The sequence below is a fragment of the Hoplias malabaricus genome, chromosome 13, assembly GCF_029633855.1.
Source record: "Hoplias malabaricus isolate fHopMal1 chromosome 13, fHopMal1.hap1, whole genome shotgun sequence".
Taxonomy (NCBI): Eukaryota; Metazoa; Chordata; class Actinopteri; order Characiformes; family Erythrinidae; genus Hoplias; species Hoplias malabaricus.
The window spans coordinates 5,940,745-5,959,895 of record NC_089812.1 but is presented as its reverse complement, the minus strand read 5'-3'; the positions used below and the strand labels follow the sequence as shown (position 1 = coordinate 5,959,895).

The following is a 19,151-nucleotide window of genomic DNA, read 5'->3' as shown; positions in this document are numbered from 1 at the left end:
GATTTATATGAGGCGTATGGAGGAAGTCCGTAACGTAGGTCTGAAAAGGTTAATAGTATCACTACTGGATTAGTTGTTTGTTGTTTCAGATGTCTTCGGGATGAGACGAGGCCTCATTCTCTGGGCGCTGGCGATCAGAGAGCAAACTGTTTGCTGTTTTTCTTTGTTCTGGTTTCGAGTTACTTCTTTTTCAGTTTGTTCTGTTGATCACATCAGAGTCAGAAACTCAGAGCATGAGAGAAATCCAGCCTTGTAGAGAAGTCAGAGAGAGCGATGGTGGTAGAGAGAAAGGGGGAGAGAGATTAGATACAGAGAGTGACAGACAGAAGGAGTGAAAGAAAGAGAAAAGCAAGAAAGGAAAAGGGAAAAGAACAGTAAAACAAGGGGAGAGAGAGAGGAGATTAAAAGAGAAAGAAAGAAATAACAGGAGAAAAATAAATTAAGAGAAAAGGAGAGGGAAACAAGTCTCAGACAGAGAAAAAGAAAATGGTGAAGAGAGAGGGAGAGAGAGAATGACAAAAAGAGCAGGGGAGGAAGAGAGAAAAGAGTGGTAAAACAGGAGAGAGAGAGAGAGAGAGAGAGAGAGAGAGAGAGAGAGAGAGAGAGAGGGAGAGAGTAAAAAGAAAAACAAGAAGAAAGAACAGAAGAGGGAGAGAAGAGGCTGATGAAAGAATAGAAGAAAGAAAACAGATAGATAGATAGATAGATAGATAGATAGATAGATAGATAATTTATTGCTCCCAGAGTTAAATTCGAGTATATAATAAAATGCAGATGAAGAGTGTGTAGTCAGTCCCTGAACAAGATAAAACTCTAAAAAGGGATGAGTGCAGAGAGAGGAAAGAAACTGAAAAAGTAAAAGAATGAGGGGAGCCATAAAACAAGTGTTGGGAGACAGAGGAGCAGAGAAAGAGAAAGCAGAGCGAAGGGTGAGAGCAAGAGAGAGAGAGAGAGAGAGAGCAGTGTTTATTTGGCTGGCAGAGTCAAGTGATTCTCATTTGACCTCCTCAGAGAAAAGTTCTGTTGAATGACAGCCCCCCAAAAAACAACAAGCAAACACAACACAACCCCTGGCACACAGCACTAGATGGACTCAGCAAAGGTTTACTTTATAGATTGACTAATTGCATTGCTGACCATCCAGGAAAAAGTCAAACCCTTGGCTTTGCAGGTCTAATAAAGATGGAAGATGTAAACTAACAAGCCTCTGGCAGAACACCTTCAAAAGTGTTCCCTTAAGTGTTCTTTAATAAAGAATCATTTAGATGCTTAAAGGACGCTGTTCTCTGTCTTATTTACATTCAGAAGCTCCTCATCTTTTAAGGTGGAATAGTGTGTTTGAGGAAAAAAACAGTTTGTACGCGTCTGAAGTGTAAATTATCTGTTGGTGTTTATTCACTGTTTGAATTCCCACAGAAACTCATGTGTAACTCGAGTTGTTTAGTTTTGTAGCAGTTTCGCTCTGTGTTTACTTTCATGCAGTTAAGGGGGTCAGCCAAATATGGAGTCAGTTCCACCTTACCCCTTTATTGAAGCAGGAATAGAGGAATATCCTCATCTTGGTTTGTACTTTTCAATGTTTGGTGCTACACACACAGACCGCACTAGATTTTACAGATGAATAATGTGTATCAGAGATATATAATGCAGTGTTAAGCTCTACAGTGCCCTACAGAGGGAGTATGGAGTGAACCCTACTGTGGTGTTTGATCTTTATGGTATTTTGACTAAAGCATGTCACAGGTATTTCAAACATGTTTAATTGTCCCCGTTTAATGGTTTGGTTCTTTATGCACTGTATTACCAAACATCAATGACATCTACTCCTCTCTGAAGGCTGTGCAGGCACAAAAACCAGCACAATTTCTGCATTTATTTGATTGCATTCAGCCATGTAAACAAAAACCAGGAGGTAATGTAAATATATTGTATGGTGCTCCATAACACCAGAAAACAGAGCTGCAATGCTCCACAATCCATTGCTGCAGAGGCTTTATGCACAACTTGCTGATGTTAAGCATTTAGCACTGCTGTGGATCATTCTCAGCGCTGCAGTGACACTGACGTGGTGGTGGTGTGTTAGTGTGTGTTGTGCTGGTGTAGAGTGGATCAGACACAGCAGTGCTGCTGGAGTTTTTAAACCCTGTGTCCATTCTCTGTCCACTCTGTGAGACACTCCTCCCTCGTTGGTCCACCTTGTAGATGTAGAGTCAGAGACAGTAGCTCATCTGTCGCTGCACAGTGTGTGTCAGTCGTCCTCTAGTCCTTCATCAGTGACACAGGACGCTGTCGGCTGGATGTTTTTGGTCAGTGGACTGTTCTCAATCCAGACACTGAGGGGTTTAAAAACTCCTGCAGCACCACTGTGTCTGATCCACTCTACACCAGCACAACACACACTAACACACCAACACCACCACATCAGTGTCACTGCAGCGGTGTCAAATGAGGCTAAATAAATATGTAGAGAAACAGATGGGCTACAATGTGTGGAAATGAGGAAATTCTAATTCTAAAGCTCACTTTTACCTGACATTTAAAGTGAAGGAGAAGTTAAGAAGTGATCTCTCTCACTCCCCATGCAGCTCAACAAGAGTAAGAAGGGTTTTTGAACATTTGGAGCCCATGCTGTAAACGGATTAGTCCAGCTGAGATTTACAAGGTAACAGCAAGCGCAAACCAAGACAAACTGTGTAATATCAGCCTGTGTGTGTGTGGTGGAAGCAACAAGGATTTTTTTTTTAAAGCAGGTAATTGAAAGCAAATGGATGGATGGAAAACCGGCCCTTAATGACATCAAGATTTCTCCTCTGTATGTTATTGAATAATGGGCACAGAGATGGAGATGAGATCCTTGGTTTAGACAGCAGTGCCCATACTCTGCATCAAATTAAGCCCAAGTGTAGTCCGCAGCATTTGATTGTGTCCAGATCAGAAGACTAATGCTGGAAAAACAGGGCATTGGATGATCTGGGACCATGTTTCTGAGAAGTGCTTGCATAAAAGAATGGGAAAGTGGAATTAGCATACAATCACATTGTGAAATAATAGCATCCTGGGGTGGGGTGGGGTGGGGGGGATCCAGGGAAATGATAATGATTTCTTCACTGTAGTTTATTTTAGCCTGTGAGAAATAAAACGCATTATTAAAGATGTAAAATCGGTGGTTTCTTTGTTGAGCACATACCTTGTTTCTACACTCACTGTCCACTTTATCAGCTCCACTGACCACACAGGGGCACTCTGTAGTTCTACAGTTCCACTTGTTGCCCTGCATTCCTTGTAACCCACTTTCACTCTCTTCTTCAGCGCTCAGGACCCCCCCCACAGAGCAGGTGTGGTGTGGTGGTGGATCATTCTCAGCGCTGCAGTGACACTGACGTGGTGGTGGTGTGTTAGTGTGTGTTGTGCTGGTGTAGAGTGGATCAGACACAGCAGTGCTGTTGTTCACGGTTGGCAGAGCAGATATTTTCCTGAGATAAGGCAGAGATAAGGACACTTAATCCACTGTTTACAGCAGGTTCAGATCATAGTAATATGTGATATACACGTGGAAGTGTTCTTTAATGAAGGCCCAGTAAAGTCTGAGGTTTGAATCCCTGAATCATTTGCCAAGAGTCAATTCCTACTTTCAGATACTCAAATAAATCGATTTGTTTTGGAGTTGACTCCTGTTCACTAGCTATGTTTACTTTGTATTGTGCCCTTACTCACTGGGTTTCCTCAGGGTGACTGTCTGCGAGGAGTGTGGTGTGTTCTCCCTGTGTCTGCATGGGTTTCCTCCGGGTGACTGTCTGTGAAGAGTGTGGTGTGTTCTCCCTGTGTCTGCGTGGGTTTCCTCCGGGTGATTGTCTGTGAGGAGTGTGGTGTGTTCTCCCTGTGTCAGCGTGGGTTTCCTCCGGGTGACTGTCTGTGAGGAGTGTGGTGTGTTCTCCCTGTGTCTGCGTGGGTTTCCTCCGGGTGACTGTTTGTGAGGAGTGTGGTGTGTTCTCCCTGTGTCTGTGTGGGTTTCCTCCGAGTGACTGTCTGTGAGGAGTGTGGTGTGTTCTCCCTGTGTCTGCGTGGGTTTCCTCCGGGTGACTGTTTGTGAGGAGTGTGGTGTGTTCTCCCTGTGTCTGCGTGGGTTTCCTCCGGGTGACTGTCTGTGAAGAGTGTGGTGTGTTCTCCCTGTGTCTGCGTGGGTTTCCTCCGGGTGATTGTCTGTGAGGAGTGTGGTGTGTTCTCCCTGTGTCAGCGTGGGTTTCCTCCGGGTGACTGTCTGTGAGGAGTGTGGTGTGTTCTCCCTGTGTCTGCGTGGGTTTCCTCCGGGTGACTGTTTGTGAGGAGTGTGGTGTGTTCTCCCTGTGTCTGTGTGGGTTTCCTCCGAGTGACTGTCTGTGAGGAGTGTGGTGTGTTCTCCCTGTGTCTGCGTGGGTTTCCTCCGGGTGACTGTTTGTGAGGAGTGTGGTGTGTTCTCCCTGTGTCTGCGTGGGTTTCCTCCGGATGACTGTCTGTGAGGAGTGTGGTGTGTTCTCCCTGTGTCTGCGTGGGTTTCCTCCGGGTGCTCCAATTTCCTCCCACGCTCCAAAATCACACATGGGTAGGTGGATTGGTGACTAAAAGTGATTGAATGTGTGAGTGTGTGTTGCCCTGTGAAGGACTGGCGCCCCCTACAGGTTGTGTTTCTTCCTTGCGCCCAGTGAATCTGGGTAGGCTCCCGACCCATAGCAACCCTGAATTGGATTGGACCAAGGTACATGTCCTTCGGGTTTGTTTGCTGTAGAAGGCTTGGAGAAGCTGGAGAACCTGGAGAATAGCATTCACTGAGAGAAACAGCCCTGACCCTTCCCCAAACGACCAAAAACCCACCCATTTCAAAACCAGAGCACAGAATATACTCTTGAGCACAGAAACAGGCAAATGGTACAGAGCTTGGCACGCAACTGAAAAATTTCAGAGGGTTAAACCTGTCGAGGATGGAAAATGATTATGATCTGTACACATGCAGTTACCCGCTCTGTGCTCGCTAGAGGGATATTTACACCCACAAAATGTTGCGTGTTTATATTTTTCGGTTTTGCGGTCAAATGAGGCTCAAATGTTCCACTTTTCTCAGGGCTCAGTGGGTGAAAGAAGCTTGAATCTAGTATTAAGTTTAAATGAAAATGCAAACAGCAAGTTGGTAAATTAGCTAACCTTTGTGGCACGTAAGTGGTAAAAATGGTGGCAGCTGACTCCTTTTGCGTCTCCTCTTTCTCTGTCTGTGTTTTCTCTCCATCTGAAGCGGAGGCAGTTACACCTCTAACCACGATACTGCAGCACTCTGTTAACTTTAACACTCACTGAAATGTTTGTGTGATATAATCTATCGCTGAGTCAGAGACTGTTCCCTATTCACCATACGTAGAGTGCACTATTTGGGGTAGTGTCAAAAAACAATGAACAATTTTCAGTGCACTCAAAAACATCCCACAATGCACTGCAAAATTAGTCCTCAGACCCATGTACACTACATTAACTGGAAATAGTGGGTAGGGATACCCATAATGCACTGTGGTGTTTGATAAAACCTACACGAGATAGTATTTGAAATCATTCACTCACCTCCTGAATTCAGGTCCTAATTGTGCACTATATAATGAGTAATATAGGGAATAATAAATAGGGAACATTTTGGACATAGCTTCTATCACGGGAAGTCTCACTAAGAGATTCCACACAAACCCTGCTGAGCACAGTGGAAAACCAAACTCAGGCCACAGAATGGTTCTATGGGAGGGATTAAAGGACCTAGGGATTTACTGATTGGCTCTTTAAGCTTTTTGTTGCTCAACATAAGCAGGTAAGCCCCTTTTTTTCCCGCCTTAGTTCATGGTATTCCCAGAGTGTAACATTAGTCTGTGCTGCGTCACACAAACAAAAAGCAATCAAAACACGTCTAGTTCTCCATTTATTCAGCATAATTATTATTCTCGAATGATTATTACGAGGCACTGTGCACTTCTTGCTCCTGAATTAGCAAAGAAAATATAAACTGTAACCGTGACAACGGGTCCATAAAGGCATAAGGAAAAAACGGACCCTTCCTTGCTGTCATGGAAAATAAGGTGAACACAAAAAGGGATGTTCAGGAGCAGTTGTGCATGAGCTAGAGATCACCACACTCAATGCCAAGTGTCAGCCAGATGGGTATAAAAGCCTTCAGTGTTGCACAGTGGAGCAGGGAAGAACTGACTTATCTGGACTCTTGGAGCCAGTCCAGTATCTTAGAGAATGGTGTTTGTGCTCCAAAACCCTTCACTTCACTAAGATTTAAGTAAATTAATGCCTTTTAAAATCTCACAGCAAAAGGGGCCCACTCCCTTCTTGAAAGTCTTGATTTAAGGAATGCTGTATGAGCAGGTGTCCTGTTGGGCTTGTGTCTAAGGCGAGAGAGCTGGCATTAAACCAGAGCTAGTGATGCCTTTTTTTTGTGTGTGTGGGCTGTTCTGCACTCTGCATACAATACATATTTACCAGAAGAAGTCAAGTTTTTGTTTGTTTGGTTTTTGAGCGAGTTTCATCTGCTTTGTGTTACTTTGCTTCTGAATGAATGAAGTTGTTCTCTGCAAGATGATCGTGCTAGGTTTCACGAATGCATGTACACAGTATTGGAACCAATTTGGCTTACTGTATGTGGAAAAAGTGAATGTTCTGTATGTGTGCAATGAAATAGAAATGTGAGCAAGATGGTGATATGCTATCGTTATCCTGATTAAATTACATCAGTGTTTCTCTCAGTATATCATGGCTATTGTCAGTATTTTGGAACCCAGAGCGACTATATTCAATTCGGAATATGTCTATGTACAATAGGGATGCTTTAAAGGAACACTACCTAATATTTTTAAGATAAAAGTACAGTTTCAAAATCATTCACCACTCCAGTGGATATGAAATATTGGACTGGTGTTCGGATTGAAAGCTGTTGAGATAGTCTCAGTTTAAAGACTTTCTTCCATTGTAGTCTGGGTCATAGTGTGTTTACTGATTGCACTGATTTGTTTCAGTAGGACCAACTAAAATGGTCTCTCTCTGGAAGCCGATTTTTGGAATACTGACCTTGAATGTTGGATTTATGAATAGTTCATTTATTATCTGTGGCATTTTTGTAGTTTATACATCTTTTCTGTGTTAAATCAATCAAATGAAATTTGAATTTAACTTCATAAAAAAGACATGACAAGAGTTTTTATTACATTATTAATTAATGATTAATTTTATGCCATTTGTCAAAACACCATGAGTCTAATTGACTCTGTTAGGGACCTCCGATAAGAAGGATGTACTATATCAAGAACCCACTTGAAAGAATCCCCAACCTCAGCCCCGTTGCTGAAATATGACCGATGTTGTGCAGCTGATGGTGGTCCAGCAAATCTAGGCTTGATTTATTATTTTGATAATGTCTTTTCTTCTCTAAAGTCTCCAGAACTTTATCTGTCCTAAAAAAAAATAGGCCTAGAAACGCTCCACTCTGATCCCCCTCACTGTTACGGAGACAAGAGAGAGCTTACAGTGGATAGTGGTCTTGCTAATCCTGGCTGGATGATGATGTGTGTTCTCTCCCTCTGTCTCTCTCTCTCTCTCTTTCACTCAGAGCCCAGTCCTAAAGCCGCAGACACAGTTAATGAGATTATGGTAATAGAATTTCTCTGCTCTGACCTGCGGACTCTGCCAACTTTATCCTGGTCCTGAGACAAAGGCAAGGAGCTGGCTGGGCCTTTCCACGGGGCACCGGTGCTGGCATGGCTTTATTTCCTCATGGGGCTCTATTCGATCAATATTTACCACAGTACAAACTCACTTCCCTAGCACCAGAAGATGAGCACATGGAGATTTATTATTTCTTTTAAATAGAGAGGAAATTAGACAGCATTCATATTTCATTTCCTTTTATTCTCAAATTCTAATCGTTTTAAACCTGGCACAGATTTGTCAGAGTTTATAATCATGCTTTATATCCTCATCTAAGTTCCTGCATCATTCGATCACATATCCTTTGCATTTCACAATGTCCAGGTCAATAGAAATGCTCCAAAATGACTTGGAATAAAATGTGTTTGCATTACTTTTTATTAAGAGTCAGGAACATCCAGCATTTCTTCTGAAATGAAGAGTGTTCAGTGATAGTTTGTCCCTCTTTGCTGCTATTCTTCTGGGAACATTGCTGTGTGTGAGTTTGATGGCAGACATGAGAAAAATAGTGAAACAGGATGTGTGTTGCCCTTGTACGACTGAATCCCAGACACTGCTACCTTTTCTTAATCCAGCATTGTGTAATCTAGGTTTTTAAAAACTCCAGCAGCACTGCTGTGTCTGATCCACTCACACCAGTATAACACACTCTCACTGGTGGACTGGCAGTGACAAGTTGTGTGTTGGCCTATGGCCAGTCATTAGCTGTGGCTAATGGGACTAATGAGAGTTTGCCTGGTTGCTGTAGTTTCCAATCCACGTCAGAAGTGTTTGGGGTTGTGTTACGTTTGAATGTCAATATTTGTATATCATTATAAAAGGTTGTGAGCCTCCACACAAGCATCTGAAGATGGGGAGCTTTGTTTAAGTTCTACTCCTTGCTCTTTTACTCCCGATTGGCCTCATTTTACTTTGTTTTGTTGTTTCTATTGTCGCCCAGTCTCCATGGGTGATGCGTCCAGATTTTTTGCTTTGCTCTTTCCCTATTTCTTGTTGGGCCTTTAAAAAAAGACCACCCATAGGGTCCGGAGGGGGCTGCCGTCTGTGTGGAATAATAATAGAGTCCCCCTGGGAAACGTGCCCACAGAGAGGCCTGTCTGACAGAGAAGAAAAATTTCGGTTTCAGCTTCCGTTCTCTCGCAGGAACATTCATCAGGCCTCTCCATTCATGTAAGGTCACAGCTTTACACACTTTCACAGGAAGCTAATGCTAAAGCTAGCGCTACAATATACAGATATTGTTTAGGAATGTCTTAATCAGAAACCATTTTACCATAGCTGTGGTGTAATAGTTAATATACCTATTTATACTAGTGTTCTGCAGGGCTGTTTTAATGTCCCAGTGCCAGTTATACAGTCTACAAATAAAGAAACGTGTTTTTATATGTGTATAATGATATATTTACTATGTTTATAAGTTTGCAGTCTAAAAACGTACTGTTTCTCATTGGATCAGGGGATGGGATTAGTGGCATTCCTTAGTGGGCTAAACATTCCCATGAGTCAACTTTGCAGTAGTGTCGCTGCCATATCACTCCAGGGTCCTGGGTGCGTGATTCAATCCTCGCCTCAGGTCACTATTAGCACTTTTCCACCAAAACAACTCTGGTTCCTGAACTTGCTCTATCCAGGAATCTTAAAAACTTCCAGCGCGTTTTCACCCATTTTAACGGGAAAAGAATACATCATCAGTAGGGGGCACTGCAGGGCTTCTCGGTTACAGCATCACTGTGGCTGAATTCTGTGCCAGCCCCAGAGGCAGAGATAAACATATAGAGTCAGGGAAGATTCATGGTTCTGATCAGAGTGATGTAGGATACATGTTTGTAAATGCTGCAGAGTTCCAAGCCGGAGAACAGTAGCCAACGTGCCTCATCGCAGTCCAAGAAAACACATGCAAAATGAAGCATGTTCCTGGTTCACTTCCTTTGATTTACTACAATACTCTGTAAATGACCCGTCCAGCTCCACTACGCTACAACACTTTATTTGAGGCTCTGGGCTCTTTCTGGAGTTTCTTTAGCTTAACACGCTCACGGATGCCATCACAGTTCATGCTGAAAAACCTGCTATTCTTTGGTTCCAGCTCGAAACAAACATGTTGGTGGAAAGAAATGATTCCAAATTAGGCTTGTGAACTGGAACTGATCCAGTTCCATAATGGTGAGTTCTTGCTGTGCCTGCATTGGTTTCCTTACAGTGCTCAGAGTCCAAAAACACATTTTTAGGTAGACTTGCTGTGAGTGAGTGTCCAGTGTGTGTTTATGCCTAGCGCCCAATGGTTCTGGATAGGCTTTGGATGCACTGCGCTCTGATCAGAATCAAGCAGCTACAAAAGATAGATGGACTAATTAATTGATTAACAAACACTTTCCACTGTTTCAGCAAAAACAATATCATATTATAAGATTAGAGAATGCAACAAATGAAAATCTGATACACAGAATAAGGTTGTATGAAGTGGTTTGGCTTTGTACAGTATGACTGCAGAGTCATATTTGTGCCTGAAAACAAGTCTTCCCAAAATGGAGGATGTTGAAAATATTGATCTTATTATTTATGTTATTAAGTGGTCTCTGACTTTTGCATTGAACGGCATGTCCCACCCCCACTCTGCACCTTATCTAAGTTCAGTTTCTAAACTAGCACAGTCACTCTACCTCATCGTTTCTTGGGCTGAGGTCAGTTGTTGTTGTAGTGTGTTGTGGGTTTTGAAGTAATTTCCTGACTTGTTATATGATGTCATGAGGTGTGCCGGTTAATTATGTCCCCGATGAGGTGTGTAGTCATCAGTACGCCCTTAGCATAGCAAAGAAGCGAATAGGTTCTCTGTTTTTTTCAGGACTGAGAGGTGTATGATGAAAGAGTTGTGGCAGCAGCTGGTCGTGGGCACAGGTCTGAGTGCCTTTGAGACTGTTTTGTCCAGACTATATGCTGATGGCTTTATCAGATGAGTCTCACTCTGTATAAATCATCCACTTCCCCTTGTCCTTCCAAATTCATCATCTGCAGCATCGCCCTCTCAAGTTCAGTTGCTGTGAAGCAACCACCAGAACAAAACCTTCAATCTCCAGGATGCAAATGTCTAAGCAGTGACCATTTCCAAAGCCCAGAGGAGAACATAATTGGCCTCACTATCACCGAGTTGGTAGGATGTAGCTCCTTCTTCTCTCATCACTCATTTCTAATGTAACATTACTGTGTTCTGTGACCCTAACCCTAAACCTAACCCTAACTGTTTTCTCATGGCTATGACGGAAGCCATTTTACAGCATTTCTAATGGCATTTTTGTGCAAAAACTTCTGGCACAGTGTATATGAAAAGCACTGCTTTCAAACATTAATATTTAATTAAAATAAATATTTGATGCACACGTGTACATTATAAATACATGGGGAAATACGTCACAGTAAAATTGTTATTTCCAAAAACTAGCAGAGGTGTAGAGAATAGATCTAATTCATACCCCTGCAAAAGTATTGATAAGTACATTCCTAAATACAAGCCTAGTTAATTAATGAAGTACTGGGTAATGTGTAGACTGCAGTAGAAGGTTTTAAAGGGAACGTCTATGACTGTGGGGAACTGCAGTTCTCTCTGGTTTGTTTATGTTCAGAAGCTCTGTGTCTTTTAAGGATTAACAGGTTGTTTGAAGAGAAAAACAATGTTGTTTGTATGTGTCTGACATGTAAATTGTCTGTAAGCGTTTATTCGCTGTTTGAATTCCCACAGAAACTCATGTGTAACTCGAGCTGTTTAGTTTTGTAGCACTTTCGCTCTGTGTTTACTTTCATGCATTTAGCGCTATCCTGAATTTAGAGTCAGTTCCACCTTAAGTATTACAACTGTAACAGCAAAAATACATCAGTGTTACCCCCTTATAGAGCAGGAATAGAGCAACATCCTCATCTCTTTTCATGATTTTAAACATTTGGGAGGCTCTTTGCCATTTGTCTGACATGTGCAGAGAGCGACGAAGCCTAGCATGTCTGACCAAGCCGATTTGTTTGTTTTTAAAACACTAGGCCTTCGTAAACCCATTAGACCTGTTTCCAAGGCGCTAACAGACTGGAGAGTAGCACATGGTTAGGAAACATCCGAAGTTTATAAAAAGTGTTTTTTTTATTACATTTGTGTAAGCCTTTAATATTTCCAGATTTAATGCCTTTAATCATTACTTCAGAAAGACTCTGGCTCTGAGTTGCTCTTTTTAAACCCAATCATATCACGGACCTGCTGCAAATGAACATAATTTAGTTTTATAGCATTACACTTCACCAGAATTTTTTTTTCCAGTCCCTTTTTTTTAAATGTGTTACTGGAATCAAATTCCTAAACAATCCAGTAGATTCAAGATTTAAATTGTCTTTGTGCTATTTTCATTTAACCATGATTTAAATGATTTGCACATCACCATCAGAACTAATTTTTGAAATCGAATTTGTAGGTGTCCTGTAGTTGTATAAAGTGGATCACAATGAAACAGCAGCAGTTAATGCTGAGTAATTTTAAATGAGACGAGAGAACAGACATCTTGACTCCCTCCCCTCCCCCTTTTGTTGATTTCAACATAGAGAGACCCTTTCCAAACCAAGCGCTGATTGTGTTTGTACAGTCGGTGATTTATCGCGGGGAGGTCGGTTTCTTTATGCGAGACCTTGTAAAGAATAAACAGCGGTTTGCAGTGCGTTTGTTTCTTTAAGCAGTGGGGTACTGGTGTTGGTGGAAAGCTAGGCCTTATTCATCATCCCAATAGTGCCCAGTAATGGACTGTGAGCTCATGGTCTGAGAACCTGGTGTAAAAAGACGACCCAAACATCACACGTCCAAGCTCCGAGCGCTCGTTTAAAGCAGCGAGGCCTTTTACGCGTCTGGGACCAGGTTCTGTGTTGTTTAAAGCGCAGCTGTCTGAGGATTAAACAAAAAGAATGGCTTCACATTGTGTCACAGTCTCCATGAGCATTGGTGGTGTTTCTGTAGAGCTCCTGCTGTTGGAGGTTCAGCTAATGGTTTTAGAGCTTGAGCAGTGTATAGAAGTGTAGACTGCCAGAGTAAAGCTTGCGGTGTTAGGATGGTGGCCTTATCCTGAATCTGGTATATGGTACCACAGCACAGTCACCAGAGATGGGAACAGAACCCCAAACAGTGGATGTTTCTATACACAGAATAAAAGCCACATCAGTTTCATATATATTTTCAGTATTTTTTTTCCTTTTATTGTAAACAGTATGATACAAAAGATAAGCTTCTTTTAAGACAATGGCATGTATTTTCTTAAACAAAGATTCATTTGCATTAAAACGATGAGATCTAAGATATGAAAGAATGAATAAAGAACAAAACACTGACAATAAAAAGGTATGCTGGTGATTCAATAAAGAATGTCTTTATGTCTTTACCATGTGGCCATCGCCTCCATTTATTTCATATTTGTTAGAATTAAATTCAAAAATGAGAAACAAAACAAAAACGTCCAGTTGTTTTTCAGATCTGATCAAGTTTTTTTTTATCACAATTAGAAGGAATCTGTACACAACTAGATAATTAAAAAAAATGAAATGGAAACATTTACAAATGATAAATAAACCAAGACAGTTAAAGTACCACTAGAATGTGATCTCTGGGGGTGGGGTGGGGGGGGCAGGGGGAGTCAGCTCAAATTAGTCTTAAAGGGTTGAAGTGAAAGATTAAATACAAAATAGTTATTACTTTTTCAAATAAAATTAATACTAATGAATAAATTAAAGAGTTTAAGACTTGATGGGGTTCAGTGGAATGGGAGCGGGATGAAGGACACTTACTGCAGAGAGAGAGAGCGAGAGAGAGAGAGAGAAGGAGAGGTGATATCGGCTGTTAAAGAGGCACTAAGGATCTCTATGCTGGCTGACCAGGCACTGATGGCACAAAGGCTAGATGCTTAATCTGCACTAAAGCAGATGGCACTTTTGCTATGGCACTTTCAAAAAGCGACAATCGCGGCTATGAACACAGACAAAAGTAAGGTATCATTTCTGTCTATTTACTGCTGTTGTGAGGACATAGGAAATGAAACTAGATTTCCATAAGCCACGTCGGTTTGGCCCGTTCTAAAAGGAACACAGGGATGGCAGAGATATGTACAGAGGATAGAGGAGGGAAGTGTTAGGGAAAGCATTTTTAGATCTCTTTATAAAATTTAAAAAAATAATAATAAAAATACACTGCAAGAAAGAAAGAAGGGCCCTCTCTTTTTACGGCTTTCATATCCTCTGTTTACACAAACACATCCCCAGAAGAGCAACCTGAAAACGAGGAGGAAATAAAAAAAAACATAAAAGATAATACATACACAGTACATACCAAAATATTTAGAATGAATATATCCTCACAGAGGATTCCTCTCTTTCAAGCGAGTTTTTCTTTTTCGTTAAAACTAGAAAAATATAATCGCAACTCGGAGCATTTGTATTTTTTTTGTCTTTTTTTTCCACATTTTTAAAAAAGGCACTGTCGGGAGCCATTTCTGATATTTTTCAGTACTACAAACAAAATCAAAATAAAGTCCTGCTTGTTGTTTTATTTTCTCTGTTGGCTTGTGCAGGGGGTGGAAGGCAGAGAGCCTTTAAAGGCCAGCAGTCTGTTTCTGCACAAAATGGTGGTGATAATTGTCCAGTTCCCATTTTAGTCTTTCTCCTAAGGCCGGGAGAGCTGGGTATACACGGGCTGCTCCCAATGCTGGGGACTGTGGGTCTGAGGCATGGAGGGGACCCCGGTCGTGTCTGCGATGGGGGTGTACATCGGCCTCTGGCCCGGACTCATGTAGCTGAAGGTGGAGTAGATGCCGGAGCCCTGACCGGCAGCGGCATGGCTGTAGTAGGAGCCACTGTGGTGGTCAGCGTAATCGTACTGGGTGCGGGCCACTGACGGATAAGACGAGGAGCTGTAGTGCTGCAGGTTGAAGGACCCGTACGCTACGTGCTGCGGGGAACCCTGGCCTTGTTCGCTGTAGTGGCTGGGGCTCAGCTGCTCTGTCTTAATCTGTGTGGGACGCTGCTGGGCCTGGCTTTGATCTGTCGGGGTCAGAGGGGTCAGTGGGGTCAGAGGGGTCAGGGAGTGCTGCTGCTGTTGTGGCTGTTGCTGTGGTTGCTGTTGTTGCTGTTGCTTGGGCATCCAGCCAGTGGAGCCGGTCATCCCATAGCCAGCTGAGTAAGCCTGGGCATTGGAGGGGACTCCTGGATGACCGTGGAGTGGCAGGTACTGGTCTAACTCACTCCTGTCAAAAGTCTCGATGTTGGAGATGACCTCACCGAAGTCCACATCCTGGAAATCGATGTTGAGCTGTCGACCGTTGCTCTCTGGCATGGAACGGCCCTCGCGCTTCAAGTCTGGCTTGCCACCTGGAAGGTCTGTTTTGGGGGTTGTGGGGGGCGTAGGAGGACCCTGAGACTGGCCTGTGGTTGGAAGAGAAGAAGAGTGGTTTAATCCTTAGAAGTTTACTTATTCTAATAGATAACGAACATGCAAATCGAATGCGTTTTAATGTCTGGTTGAGTATCTACAATCGTCATAACAGTGGAACCCTTATTGATTCCATACAGAACCATTTTGTGAAAAATGTTCTTTAACGAGCCATGACCAACTAGATCCCCAGCACAGTTCAGAACCACTGGACAATAAAAACCTGTTTATGTTTTGTTATTTAATTGCTCACAGCTCAGTACTGAACCCTTGCCTTTACCAATTTACTACTTGCTGAATGTACAAAACAAATCTAAAGTTTAAGAGGTTAACTTCTCCCCGTGTATTACGTTACTGATGCAACTGAAGTGCAAATAAAGATAGGCTGTGAAGTGAAGAAAGCGACGATAAGATTTATGAGCTTTCCCTGCATGCAGGAATGGTGCCATTATATAATGCGCTCGCTGGAAGTTACATTTGTGGAGTGAACACAACTGGTAGGTTTGCATCATAGCTTATAACCCTGTAATCATTAACAGATTTCCTTTATTTATGACTGCCCTCCATTTCTGAATTGGATCCACATTCAAAGGCTGTCGTTCCAATATCAACAAGGCGAGTGAGAGAAATATAGGGCACTTCACAGAAGTCTTGCTTACAAAAGTCAACTGAGACGTTGTGTATGTTTTGCAAAAATGGGAAAACTATTGTAAGAACATTTGACCCGGGGTCCGGTGGCTCTTTGCTTAGATAACGCACACTGTACAGCGATTAGGACTCTGGTTAAAGTACCTGAATGGTCTGAGGGGGAGTGCACTTCTCCCATGCTGGAGGCTGGAGAGTCGGCCTGCTGCAGGGCTTTGAAGATGGCGTTGGGAGAGATGTGGGTCTGCTCGCCCTCCTCCGACTCACTCTGTCCATTCTTTACTGACTTCCTCCGTCTTGGCTGGTACTTGTAGTCAGGGTGGTCTTTCTTGTGCTGGACCCTTAAGCGCTCAGCCTCTTCTACGAATGGGCGTTTCTCGCCTTCGTTCAGTAACCTGCGTTCAACACACAGCAGAAGTTCATTTTAATGTTTATGAAGTTTGGACAGGCCACGAAGTAGGTTTAGAAAAATAGGAAGAGCTGAGGGAGAGACCTCAACTGATTATGTTTCATATTATTATTATTACCATCAATTCCTTTAGCTTATGTTACTGTTACTGCTGGTAAATCAAGGTTTTCATTACAAATGGAGCACAGCCAAAAGAAGTTTTCCATTATGTGTCAATTGTTCTTCTTTTGTTTGTTTGTTTGAATAAAAAAAAAACACTTGTTGCTAAGGATGATAAATGTTAATAATTACATTAATATAAGCTAGAAACATATGTCTTGAAATACACTCAATATAACCCTGATATTGTATTTCTACTATGTTTCACTGGTTTCAAAGCTAGCAGGAAGCTACATTAGTGTACAGTAATACACAGGTCAAATGGCGTGCTGATATTCTACTGTAATCTGACCAGGGGCGCCCATAACGTCCTGAAATGCAAAGGACTGAGGGCTAAAATGCACAATTACAGCAAGAAATAGAAGGAAATAAGAAGAGTGATGAACATTTAAAGTGCTGAGAACTATTGACTACATTGTAGATAGAAATACAGCAACATTAACAAAACATTGGCCATGTTTGTGTCATTTTTGGACCACTCCTCCATTCCCTGCTGCTACAGTACCACTGTTTGTGGAGTGTATGTGAATATATCACGTCGTGGGGACTCAAACCTCTTGTATTCAGCTGAACGTAAGTCAATTTTAAGACGAAAGCAAGGTTTAAAGAGCTGACAAGCGTAAGACTTTTACGTTTCAAAAAATGGACGCTACAGTAATGAGAACACGAGCATTTTAATTTTATACAAGAGTTGCACTAGTTTATTTTCCTTTGGAAAACTAATAAAACATACAGAAGCACTTTCAAAACTTCAACCTACAAGAGTAGTGTGTGTGTGTGTGTGAGAGAGAGAGAGAGTTAGTTTACCTCCACAGTTTGCCCAGTGTCTTGCTGAGCTCGGCGTTGTGGAGATGTGGATACTGATCCGCGAGCTTCCTGCGCGCTGCCTGCGCCCAAACCATGAACGCGTTCATTGGTCTTTTGACGTGCGGCTTGCTCTTGCTGGAGCCGTGCACGCGCACGGGCATGGGCACGAGCGTCCAGTCGTAGCCCTTCAGCACCTGAGACACGGCGTCGCGGATACACACGGGGAACTTCTCCTCGTCGTCCTTCTTGAAGTCGCCGTCGTGTCGGTTGTCGGCGGGACGCGTGTTCTCCGCGTCCGAGCCCGAGGCTGAGGGGCACGGCGAGGCGGCGGCGGACTCCCCCGACTCCGCGCTTGGACTGGCGGCGTCGCAGAGCACCGCGTCCCGCTCGTCTGCCATTTTCACGTACGGGTCGAGGAGATTCATGCGAAAACAACAAAAAAAAAAACTTAAGATGGAGAAAGATCCTCGTGTGCGGCGCGTGAGAATTGCAACAGCAACGATAACACAGGAGCTCGGTCAAGGCGCGCTCCCGCGTTCACAGTGATTCAAAAGTCCGTTCAACGAAAGGGAGGCTGGCTCATGCACGCGCACCGGGCTTCTGGACTGCGTTGGAGAACAAACGCACAGACCCTCGCTGAGTTTCTTCGAGCTTCGGCTGGTCAATCCGAACCTGAGTCTGAACACACACTCACACACTCACACAGGGCAGCGCGGGCTTATAAGAGCGCGGGGGTGGAGCCTAAACTTGACACAGGACTCTCTCTCTCTCTCTCTCACACACACACACACACACACACCAGCCCAGGGTCCTGTCTAATACTGTGACAAATACTGATACATTTGTATGTGCAGAGGGTCAGTGTGAGTTTTATCAAAACACAGTGAGAAAAACAGAAAAATAAACTTGTTATAGCCTTAGAATCCCATTTAAACAGATGTAAGTGTTCATTAATTAAATTAATTGCTGCAATTCTGCATCACTGCACATCAAGTGAGGAAAGTACAAACGTGATACATGCTGTAAGGTATCTCTCTCTCTCTCTGTATCTATCTCTATCTCTCTCTCCCACAAGTCTATATTAGTTTTCTCTTTATCTGCCGCTGATGATGCACCGAAACCCTGAGGAATAACGCATACCGTGGACCTGAAGCTGCTTTACTTTAATGTTATCGTCCAAATGAAGGGGTTTCAATACGAGGAAAAAACACATTTTATTTATGAATGCTAAAAAAATCAGAGACAGAAATCCCTACGCTGTTTCCTGCTGAATAACACCCCTCAGAGGTCAGATGTTGTTTGTCTGAAATAGTTTCTAATTTACACTGCAATTCAGTTTAATGCGCTTTAATGTTCACCTCACTACATTTCCCTGAGAAAGTTATGTTTTTGTCTGTTGAATATGGCTCAGGCCTCTGTATATCATCAGAGATATTATTATTCTTCTTTCTCTAACACTGCAGTAAACACTTCAGAAACGTTAAGAGTTTGAGACTGGACTGGTGTCACCGCTCAGTCTGAGGTGAGCTAACGTTATTGTAGTTTCTGACAGTTTTCTTTATGACTGAGACACATTCTGAGCGGTGTGTGCGCCTATAAAGCTGTGTGAGGTTTGATGTCGATGTAATGTAATGTAAGGTAACGTAATGTATTCAGCGTTAACGCCGATAGGGGGCGACATGTGTTCAGAAACTCCTGAACTTCGGAAAAGGCCAAGATTTCCCCCAGAAAAGATTCACTGAAGCCACAATCACAAGGAAACTCGACAGAGTATAAATAATTACCACATATCTTCAGTAATTTCAGCTTTGTTAAATGTCATTAGTTCAAAACGCGCTGTGCCTCACGGTTTTGTCTCAGTCTCGGGCACGTGCTGGTGGCGGGCTTTTCTCTCTGCGCCGTTGTCAGGAAAATTCTAGAAGGATCATAAACTGGACACGTGACTGAATCGGTGGATGACTGCGTGGATGAACTCAT

At 42.8% G+C, this 19,151-nt stretch overlaps 1 protein-coding gene across 2 annotated transcripts; it reads right to left on the bottom strand.

Annotated features, from left to right (window-relative positions):
* Nucleotides 1–12,423: 12,423 nt before the first annotated feature.
* LOC136664359 (transcription factor Sox-9-like) lies at nt 12,424–19,072 on the bottom strand. 2 transcript variants are annotated; one of them, XM_066641510.1, is made up of 4 exons: nt 18,959–19,072; nt 17,175–17,565; nt 15,947–16,194; nt 12,425–15,147 (listed from the first exon to the last, which is right to left on the bottom strand). In XM_066641510.1, the coding sequence occupies exons 2-4, from the start codon at nt 17,333–17,335 to the stop codon at nt 14,390–14,392; spliced, it is 1,167 nt and encodes a 388-aa protein (XP_066497607.1). In that variant the 5' UTR covers nt 17,336–17,565; nt 18,959–19,072; the 3' UTR covers nt 12,425–14,389. The 2 variants fall into 2 exon arrangements, with proteins under 2 accessions (XP_066497606.1, XP_066497607.1); XM_066641509.1 differs by lacking the exon at nt 18,959–19,072 and having other exon boundaries at nt 12,424–15,147; nt 17,175–18,139.
* Nucleotides 19,073–19,151: the final 79 nt, after the last annotated feature.

Bases quoted from the DNA above. Each gene is read 5' to 3' on its own strand.
- LOC136664359 (XM_066641509.1), bottom strand. From the start codon at position 17,599: ATGAATCTCCTCGACCCGTACGTGAAAATGGCAGACGAGCGGGACGCG. The intron at 16,195-17,174 runs GTAAACTAACTC...TGTTGAACGCAG, and splicing joins ACACTGGGCAAACTGTGGAG to GTTACTGAACGAAGGCGAGA. The intron at 15,148-15,946 runs GTACTTTAACCA...TTCCAACCACAG, and splicing joins CTCCCCCTCAGACCATTCAG to GCCAGTCTCAGGGTCCTCCT.